Source organism: Dendropsophus ebraccatus, chromosome 7 (assembly GCF_027789765.1).
Source record: "Dendropsophus ebraccatus isolate aDenEbr1 chromosome 7, aDenEbr1.pat, whole genome shotgun sequence".
Taxonomy (NCBI): domain Eukaryota; kingdom Metazoa; phylum Chordata; class Amphibia; order Anura; family Hylidae; genus Dendropsophus; species Dendropsophus ebraccatus.
In genome coordinates, this window is record NC_091460.1 from 15,959,729 (window position 1) to 15,970,953 (window position 11,225).

General features: G+C 41.5%; 1 protein-coding gene across 1 annotated transcript; it reads right to left on the minus strand.

Annotated features, from left to right (window-relative positions):
• Positions 1–2,834: 2,834 nt before the first annotated feature.
• LOC138796452 (vomeronasal type-2 receptor 26-like) lies at positions 2,835–3,632 on the minus strand. Its single transcript, XM_069976057.1, has one exon. It carries the CDS (start codon positions 3,630–3,632, stop codon positions 2,835–2,837), a length of 798 nt encoding a protein of 265 aa, XP_069832158.1.
• Positions 3,633–11,225: the final 7,593 nt, after the last annotated feature.

Sequence of the window (11,225 nt, forward strand, 5' to 3'; positions counted from 1 at the left end):
ACGAGCGCCGATTTGCTAGATCAGCGCTCATTTACTGGGCCTACTCCACGGCGCAACAATTGTTAGCGAGGGCTGCAGGGAGATCGTTACCGATGTCCTTGCAGCCCTTGCAGCATACATTAACTAAAATCTCAAATCGTCGGTCACCCGCCGCGCATCGCTATTCCACGATTTGATGCGTGGAGGGTGACCGATGATTTTAGGTTTGGGCCTAAATAAACAATCAACCGATGACAAGATCATCGGCTGTTCGTTTTCTCTATGCCACCGAGCAATAATCGGCCGAATTGGGCCGATTCAGCCGATTATCGCTCCCTGGAATAGGCCCCTGAGTCAGTTGATGATTTGCTTTGATGTGATACCCTGCTCAGCCACTGACTGACTGACTGACTGAAGGGACAGTGCCGCAGCCAGTGATTGGCTTAGCAGGCTAATAAAAATCAAACTGGGACAGCACTGGAAAAAAATGATAAGAATATTTAGATGGAGTGCACGTCTCACCGCACAGGACCCTTCCGTTCGGCTTCAATCCAATAGTAAATGTAGGAGATAGCACTTCTTGTGAAAAAACGTGATTTTTTTTATTCACATCAGACGTGACGTTTCGGCTGGTACTTCAGCATTTCTCAAGGGTGACTACATGGTGGCCATTCAGTGCCTTATATGTGCTACACAGCAAAATCACAGCAAATTACACAGCAAGCATATCCAATCAGTAATTCATAGCATAATTAGGTGATAAACATCATATCAATATATCAAAAACAGTATTGTATGCGTCATTAAATATAGCAAGTGTATCCAGTGTGTCATACATTATATATCTGTGAAAAACTAGTAATATCTCCTCCAGATTATCAAATAATCACATTATGTGCATAAAATGTCCCCTCAATCAGTTAATTGGTGCATAGTGATAAATAAAACAAACATAAACATATCATACCAAACCAGCATGCTCCTGAAACATGGCGTACAAACAGGCTACAAACACCAGTGTGTGGGCGTCACTGCACAAGCACCATCCTATCACGTCACTGCACAGCTCTGTGTGTGACTGGCACATGTGCAGAAGCGTCCATGAGCTTACAGGCGCCATCTTGGATGTGGGCAAGGAGACTGTCACTGCAAACAGACTGAGGGAACCACACAAATGATGTGTCAAACTTATCAAACTATCTCAAAGTCACAAGGGGCAGTAGAAACCAGCAGTATTATTGCTATATATAATGCCAAAAAACGGGTCTAGATATAGCTACGAGGTTATTGAGTGGTAAAGAATATTTGGGGAGTGAGACCCCTAGTGGAGAAATCCAGAAAAAGCACCCATGGTGATGTTTAATACCATAAAGAGAGGGATGACTCCCAACATCCTCACGACGCCGGCAACATCTACATTTAAGCGATGCTGCGACCACTGGGGGCACCCCTGCATGAAAATGCAGGGACCACCAGTGGTGTGAGGATGCCAGGTGCCATCCCTTAGCAGTGTGATTCTATACCGATAATGCTTTATAGGGGGTATAATCCCCCATCATGACAGAGATGACTCTGACACGTCATCGTGTGCAGGGAGACTTGGCTTTGTGCGAAGTTCCCTCTTACATGATGCTGCGATCAATGGCAGCTATACTGCATAAAAATGTAGATGTTGCCGGCGTCGTGAGGATGTTGGGAGTCATCCCTCTCTTTATGGTATTAAACATCACCATGGGTGCTTTTTCTGGATTTTACCACTAGGGGTCTCACTCCCCAAATATTCTTTACCACTCAATAACCTTGTAGCTATATCTAGACCCGTTTTTTGGCATTATATATAGCAATAATACTGCTGGTTTCTACTGCCACTTGTGACTTTGAGATAGTTTGATAAGTTTGACACATCATTTGTGTGGTTCCCTCAGTCTGTTTGCAGTGACAGTCTCCTTGCCCACATCCAAGATGGCGCCTGTAAGCTCATGGACGCTTCTGCACATGTGCCAGTCACACACAGAGCTGTGCAGTGACGTGATAGGATGGTGCTTGTGCAGTGACGCCCACACACTGGTGTTTGTAGCCTGTTTGTACGCCATGTTTCAGGAGCATGCTGGTTTGGTATGATATGTTTATGTTTGTTTTATTTATCACTATGCACCAATTAACTGATTGAGGGGACATTTTATGCACATAATGTGATTATTTGATAATCTGGAGGAGATATTACTAGTTTTTCACAGATATATAATGTATGACACACTGGATACACTTGCTATATTTAATGACGCATACAATACTGTTTTTGATACTTGATATGATGTTTATCACCTAATTATGCTATGAATTACTGATTGGATATGCTTACTGTGTAATTTGCTGTGATTTTGCTGTGTAGCACATATAAGGCACTGAATGGCCACCATGTAGTCACGCTTGAGAAATGCTGAAGTACCAGCCGAAACGTCGCGTCTGATGTGAATAAAAAAATCACGTTTTTTCACAAGTGCTATCTCTTGTTCGAAGTGCTATCTCCTACGTTTACTATTGGCTTAGCAGGCTGTCAGCCAATCACTAGCCTAGTGTGTAATCAGACCCCACCTGTGATCATTACATACAAAACTGTATGGCGACTTTTGCAGCAATTCAACATTTCTGTCTTGGTCCACAGTTTTTTTGTCAACATGTGTTTTTTTTTTTTCCCAATGTTATCCAAAGCATAACTAGGCTTCACTGCAATAAGCTAAACTAAAACATTATTTGATATTATGGATTCTGCTCTTTATGATTCCTGTATTTGTACAGTATAAGATGGACAATCCGTGTTATTACCAATGTACTAAGTATTATCAGTCCATGGATTATTGTTTCTCCAGGAACTGCCTCCTACTGTTTATCTCCGGCCTCCTAATAATATTGTAGCATTTAGGGAAAAATATACAGCTCAGAATCCCAATCTCTGAAGCCAATATAGTAAATATCTCCACCATGACCATGTTCTTCCCCGTACTGCTCAGATAGGCCGGGATGGCGCAGATCCAGACACTGCAGAATACCAGCATGCTGAAGGTGATGTACTTGGCTTCATTATAGATATCAGGTAATGTCCTCACCAGGAAAGCCAGAACAAAGCTCACCGCTGCCAGAAACCCCAAATACCCCAACATGAGGTAAAATGCCCCAACAGAACCTTCATTACACTGAATGATAATCTTCCCAGGATAAGAGTCCATGTCCTGCTCCTGAGATGGAGGAGAAACCCCCAACCAAATAACTCCATTCAGGAGCTGAAGAGAGGAGCAGATCAATACTACACAATTGGGCAGCTTTACCCCCATCCATTTCCTCCAGGAGCTTCCAGGTCTGGTGGCTTTGAAAGCGATGGAAACCATAATGGTCTTGGCCAGGATGAAAGACACGGCAACAGTGAAGGTGACTCCGGTGGAGATTTGCCGTAGCATGCAGGTTATATCATCTGGGCGACCAATGAACAGGAAGACACAGAATAAACTCAGCTTCAGGGAGAGAAGAAGAATGAAGCTGATGCTGCGATTATTGGCTTTTACTATCGGAGAGTTCAGGAATGAGATGAAGATCCCGGATACAGAGACGGTTATGAGAAGAAATAGTCCAGATATGGAGGAGAACACTGCAGCCATTATGTCCTGATCATAGGAGAGATAATCTATTATTTTTGGAAAACATTTATCCTTATTCTCATTCGGCCACTGGTCATCAGGACACTTTTGGCAATTTTCTGCATATGAAAATAATATAATATAAGTAATATAAGATTACAGGACACTAATACATTTCATGATGGTTTATTTGTATAGTATGAACAGGATGAATGTGAACAGGACTCAAGAGACAACAGAGTAGCCAGTTATGCATCAGTCAGATAATTCTCCCCTTTTAGAGGTTTTAACTTTTTGTGATTTTTCCAACAAAATGATCTCTACTGACATGGCGGGATGATCTCTATAGATGTGGCTGGATGATCTCTTTTAACAGGGCTGGATGATCTCTATAAACATGGCTGGATGTCCCCTATAGAAATGGCTGGATTTCCCCTATACACATGGCTGGCTGATCTTTATGAACATGGCTGGATGTCCTCTATAGACATGGCTGGATGTCCCCTATAGACATGGCTGGATGTACTCTATAGACATGGCTGGATGTCCTCTATAGACATGGCTGGATGTCCTCTATAGACATGGCTGGATGATCTCTATGAACATGGCTGGATGTCCTCTATACAGTGGCATAGCTACCATAGAGGCAGGGTAGGCAGTTGCTATGGGGCCCGTGCAGGAGGGGGGTCTGGGGGAGAAGGTAAGAGCGTGTGTCCTTCTGCTTAACCCGTTATGTACTGCAATATGTAAGTGACCCAATGTTTACTTACATGCTACAACATAAAAAAGGGTTAACAAGCAGAAGACAAAGATCTCTGCTTCACTGCACTGATAACCTCTGTTCTCCAGCTGCAATCAAGTAGGAGAGGAAAATGTGCAGAGCTCCCTGCAGAGGTAAGGGGTTAGCAGTGCACCAGCAGTAAAGCATATATATACACTCACCGGCCACTTTATTAGGTACACCATGCTAGTAACGGGTTGGAACCCCTTTTGCCTTCAGAACTGCCTCAATTCTTGGTGGCATAGATACAACAAGGTGCTGGAAGCTTCCTCAGAGATTTTGGTCCCTATTGACATGATGGCATCACACAGTTGCCGCAGATTTGTCGGCTGCACATCCATGATGCGAATCTCCCATTCCACCACATCCCAAAGATGCTCTATTGGATTGAGATCTGGTGACTGTGGAGGCCATTTGAGTACAGTGAACTCATTGTCATGTTCAAGCAGAAATCGAGACTCATCAGACTAGGCAACGTTTTTCCAATCTTCTACTGTCCAATTTCGATGAGCTTGTGCAAATTGTAGCCTCAGTTTCCTGTTCTTAGCTGAAAGGAGTGGCACCCAGTGTGGTCTTCTGCTGCTGTAGCCCATCTGCCTCAAAGTTGGACGTACTGTGCGTTCAGAGATGCTCTTCTGCCTACCTTGGTTGTAACGGTTGGCTATTTGAGTCACTGTTGCCTTTCTATCAGCTAGAACCAGTCTGCCCATTCTCCTCTGACCTCTGGCATCAACAAGGCATTTCCGCCCACAGAACTGCTGCTCACTGGATGTTTTTTCTTTTTCGGACCATTCTCTGTAAACCCTAGAGATGGTTGTGCGTGAAAATCCCAGTAGATCAGCAGTTTCTGAAATACTCAGACCAGCCCTTCTGGCACCAACAACCATGCCATGTTCAAAGACACTCAAATCACCTTTCTTCCCCATACTGATGCTCGGTTTGAACTGCAGGAGATTGTCTTGACCATGTCTACATGCCTAAATGCACGCCATGTGATTGGCTGATTAGAAATTAAGTGGTAACGTGCAGTTGGACAGGTGTACCTAATAAAGTGGCCGGTGAGTGTATATATATAGAAGACTTTTACCAGATTGATTAGATATATGTCCCTCAGGACATGGAAGACAATCATGGCAGCAGGAGTGATAGCTTTCTATTGAAGATCGTTGCGTTCCTGGATTACAAGCCTCAGAACATAAACCTGTAGGAATCTGTGGGCGAAAAAAAAAATAAAAATAAAATATATATATATATATATATATATATATCGTATTTCCCGGCGTATAAGACGGAAAATACGGATTTAACCCCAAAAAATCTTGTCGGGGGTCGTCTTATACGCCGGGTATGGTCGCCCCATATGGTGGGGGGCTCAAAAATGGCCTGCATACGCCGGAAAATACAGTGTGTATATATATATATATATATATAATATATACAGTATATATATATTCCAAGAACATAGTGGCCTCCATCTCCATAGTTGTTCCATAGACTTACACAAACTCTTCCTAGAAATGCCGCCCACGTAATCCACATGGAAATGGGCCTAGGTAAGAGAAGTGACCAAAAACCTTATCTATGAATCAATCTGATAAATATCTTCTCTCCCCACCCATAAACCTCAGGGTCAGCTGTCCCTTGTGTACATATCAGTGTACCTACTGCTGTTCTCTCTTTAGCTTCTCAGTAGCAGCAAAAACAGCATCTCAGTGCTTAGTGTAACCCTTTCCTTGCTGGGATTCTGCTGCTTCTGTTTCTTTCCTTTCTGCTCACATAGCACATTACAAGCTGCTAGGGTGGGAATGAATAGAGTTTAAATTCAAATAATATAACGGTGTGCCGCACAATAATCGTCCCTTGTAATAGGGCCTTACTTTTTTGACCCCATTATCTGTATACTGGTATATATCTGTCTTGTGGTGTCAATAAACGGCCAGTTTGGTGCAGTGGGATGAGAAGATGAACAAGTGCTCCTCTAGCGTCTGAGTGTTCAGAGACTGACCGATCATAAGATCGAGTCAGCAGAAAAGCGGTATATAATGTTTGGAGTTTTCTCCTCACCTTTGCGTGCCTCCATGTTATCTTCTGTGGGAATATAGACAGCTGTTTATCTTCTGGCACTAATGGATCAAATCCACCCACATTAACCCGATAGATAATATACTCCTCACAATTCAATTGCTTTTCTTCTTTTTTTACCCAGTTCATAATATCTAGATTTTCAGGCAGTTCTCCTTTCTCATTAAAGGTTAAATATGAATTGTCCTGGCCGTAAAGTTCAATTTTATTCAGAAAGGTTCTCAGCTTGGAAAAACAAAACATTTGGCTAGAAATCACTAACTCCAATGGTCTGAGACTCCTTAGTCTATAACTATTGCCAGGACCAAACCTGGTTTATTCTACATTATCTGTACTGACCACATAGCATGCACATTATTGCCGGACACAGTTGTGAATTTTCTTTTACACTTTTACACTGTTCAATTTGCAGTATATATGTTAGACGTTATCTTGATTTTTCAGGTCAGTACAATTACAAAAATACTCAAACTTTTTTTACAAAACTTTTTTTTCTCTCTTTTTATAATGTACTACAGTGTTTCTTCGAAAATAACCTAGGGTCTTATGTTATTTATTTCTCTAAAAAAAAGGCAATTGCTTATTTTCGGAAACACATGGTATTTCCCTACCCCCTCTGTAGTTGAGCGTATACTATCTCTAGTGGCGCCGTAGAAAACTGACATGTCAGTTTTCTGCGCCCGCTATTCATAGCTGCCTATTAATCGATAGCTACTCTGCCTATTGCTGTTCGGACATCACCCATTACAGACTTAGGCTATGTTCACACAACGTATATTTTCGTAAAAGTACGGCCCTTGTTGACGATTGCAACAACAGCCATGATTAATACAAAAATATACGTTAATTTGCCATCTATGGAATCCCGGTTGGAGCGTATACTATCTCTAGTGGTGCCGCAGAAAACCCTGTCAGTGCACATTATGGAGCGAGCGGCTCCGGCGCTAAAGATCATCCGGCCAGTACTGCAGTACAGGCCGGGATGATCTTTTCTGAGACCGGCCGTTCTGTGACCCGGCCGGATCACGGAATGGCCGTTCTTATACAATGTGTGACCATAGCCTTAACGCACAGTTCTGTTACCTCCACTCATTTATCCATTTATTTCTTTTCCTGCCAGGACCCGGCGTAATTTTACTAGTTTCTGTCCTTTTTATTGTACTGTATTATTTCCATGATCATTATATGTGATTTTTTTATATTACAATTAAATCTGCATTTTGTATTGTTATTTTACTATGTTTCTTTACCATATGACATAGCGATGCTGTGACTTAGAGGACTATATCATTTTTGTTTGCATGTGCCAGGATGAGTTGCTTCATTTTATTTTTTTGGGACCCTGTCTAATCTGAACATGACCCTGAAAACACTCCGGTCCTCTACACAGAAAGTAATTTACAGTCTCCAGTAGCTCTTTCTGTCTACTGCATGTAATGACTTGCTTTATCCATTTTAGTTATCTGCTAATTTTCCTTTAAATCTTAATTATTTCTCATTTTCGGATGACATTTTGGGGGATTTAGAACCAATTACCAGATTTCCATAGAGTTTTTTAGTCTCAACATACATTGGTCATCCTGGAACCAATTAATATCGTATGTTGAGGGACGACTGTAACTGGTTTACATATTATACTTTTTTTTTATCTTGTTGCACTCACTTTATGATGGAACCAAAATGAGTTCCATTGTTTTTCTCCAGTTCTCTTTAAGAAGATGAACAATTTGTGGAGAGCGAGAGCCAGACTCTTGACAGCCACATACACATTGTAGGTTCTTGAATCTCCAGTGTAATCCAATAGCCCTCCATATGTCTCCTTCCCGGTACAGTTATGAAGAGGTAAATTATCAAATTGTGAAAAGAGATCATTTTTGTTACGATTTTCTGAGAAGCATTGATGGAAATAAATCCAGATGTCTTCCAGTAACTTATCATCTGGTCGGTTGGATGGACGATAAGTAGATAAATGCTCCTGTAATCCAGGGATTTGATGTAATGTAGGAGAAAACACCAAACTGCGATCCAGTAAACCATCCAAACCAGGGTGCATGAGTTCCATGGCAATTGACCATGATGCCATAAGGATAATTGTTCTTTGCTTAAGAATAGAAACTACAGGACCAAGTGATCTTATAAAATGTATTGCCAATGTTCCACAGAAAATAACAATCTTAGAAGATGGAGATTTAAGGACTAGGAAATTTGCAGAATACTCTATTGGATCAATTTTAAGTGTAAATTCAGTACAAATCCCATATTGGCTTAATCTTCGGGTAAGATGTTGAGCTTCACGTTCTCCAGGGTCAGTGCCCGCGGCTATGATCCCGACCCAGTTCCATCCAAACTTTTTAACTAACTTTGCAGTGGCTACATGTTGTGTCTCATAGTCCTGGACCGTGCGGAAAAAGTTTGGATACAGCTTCCTATTGCTCAGAAGTGGATCTCGGGCTCCATAACTGATCTATAAGTGTAAGATTAAATAAAACATAACCGTTGAATATAAAAATAAGAAAAAAGTTACAATATAATAAAGATACAGTACAACTGCCTCCTTCCTCCTCCAAGGAGGCAATATGCAAAGCACACACAAAAAGATTTTTTCCCAATGCAATTTATAATTGAATTCCAGTCTTAAAACAACAAGACATTTCACCACAGTGCATCATAGCAAGAACGAGGAAGGAAAGTTCATAGTCAAAGGCTCATTACTGAGCTCATGTAGTCCTCATTGGATAGGTATCTTGAGAGAACGTCCACGTTCACATGCTGTGTGACGTTTCGAGAGCAATCTCTCTTATTCAAGCATACAATGTGAGATACCACTACCACCATTAACCCCTTAAGGACCGGGCCTAAAATGGCCTTAAGGACCGAGCCAAATTTTATGAATATGACCTGTGTCACTTTATTCATTAATAACTTCGGGATGCTTTTACCTATCCGGCTGATTCTGAGATTGTTTTCTCGTGACATATTGTACTTCACATTTCTGGTAAATTGGAGTCGATAAAAAAGACCAAAATAACATGAAAAATTGTGAAAAAATGCATTTTTCCAACTTTGAAACTCTTCTGCTTATACAGAAAATGGTTATGCCACATAAATTATATATTAAATAGCATTAGCAACATGTCTACTTTATGTTGGCGGCATTTATTAAACTATCTTTCTTTTTTTTTAGACAATAGGAAGCTGAATACATTAGCAGCAAATTTCCAAATTTTCAGTAAAATTTCAAAATCAGATATTTTTAGGGACCTGTTCAGGTTTAAAGTGTATTTGAGGGGACTGTATGCTAGAAAGTCCCACAAAGCACCCCATTTCTGAAACTGCACCCCCCAAACTCTGCAAAAGCACATCCAGAAAGTTTTTTAACCCTTTAGGGGAGTCACAGAAATAAAAGCTAAGTGCGTAAGAAATTTGAAAATTTAAATTTTCTGTGCAGAGATTTTATTGTAATCCAATATTTTTCATGATTGTAAACCTATTAGCAGAGAAATGCACCCCAATATTGATTGCCCCATTTCTGCAGTTTATAGAAATACCCCATATGTGGCCCTATTGCGCTATTTGACACAACCACAAGCCTCAGATATAAGGGAGCGCCTAGTGAATTTCAATGCCTCCATTTTATTTGGTCATTTTTGACTGTACCACTTCAGGTTGGCAGAGGCTCTGGGGTGCCAAAACCTAAAAAACACCCCTAAAGGGACACCATTTACAAAACTACACCCTTTGATAATTGTAACAAGGGGTGCGGTGAGGATCTGGACCCCACAGGTGCTTCACAGATTTTCAGAGCAATATGGCGTGAAAAAAAGAAAAAAAATGTTTTTTACACTAAAACGTTGTTTTAGCCTTCAATTTTTCATTTTCACAAAGGGATAAAAGTAATAACAACCCAATAAACGTGTAGCGCAGTTTCTCCCGAGTATGGAAATACCCCACATGTGGACATAAAGTGCCAAGCGGGCGCAGCACGAGCCTCCAAAGGGAAGGAGCGCCAATTGGCTTTTGGAAGCTGGATTTCACTGGAATGGATTTCAAGGGCCACGTCGCATTTACAGAGCCCTTGTGCTGCCAAAACACTGGAAACCCCCCACAAGTGACCCCATTATGAAAACTACACCCCTCAAGGAATCTAACAAGGGGTGCAGTGAGCATATGGACCCCACTGGTGACGGGCACAAATATGGAACAATGTGACATAAAAGGGAAAATTTTCATTTTTTCACTTTCACGGCACAAATGTGCCCGTTATCAAGGGGTCCATATCCTCACTGCACCCCTTGTTAGGTTCCTTGAGGGGTGTAGTTTCCAGAATGATGTCACTTGTGGGGGGTTTCCAGTGTGTTGGCAGCACTAGGGCTCTGTAAATGCGACATGGTGTTCATCATCCATTCTGGCCAAATCCATCCTCCAAAATCCAAATGGCGCTCCTTACCTTTGGAGGCTTGCCCTGTACCCACATGGCGCTTTATGTCCACATGTGGGGTATTTACGGACTCAAGGAGAAATTACTCTACACATTTTGTGTGTTGTTTTCTCTTTTAACCCCTTGTGAACATGAAAAAATCAAGGCTAGACCAACATTATAGTGTAAAAAATGTAATATTTCATTTTCACGCCACATTGTTCCACATTTGTGCTTGTCACCAGTGGGGTCCATATGCTCACTGCACCCCTTGTTACATTCCTTGAGGGGTGTAGTTTCCATAATGGGGTCACTTGTGGGGGTTTTTACTTGC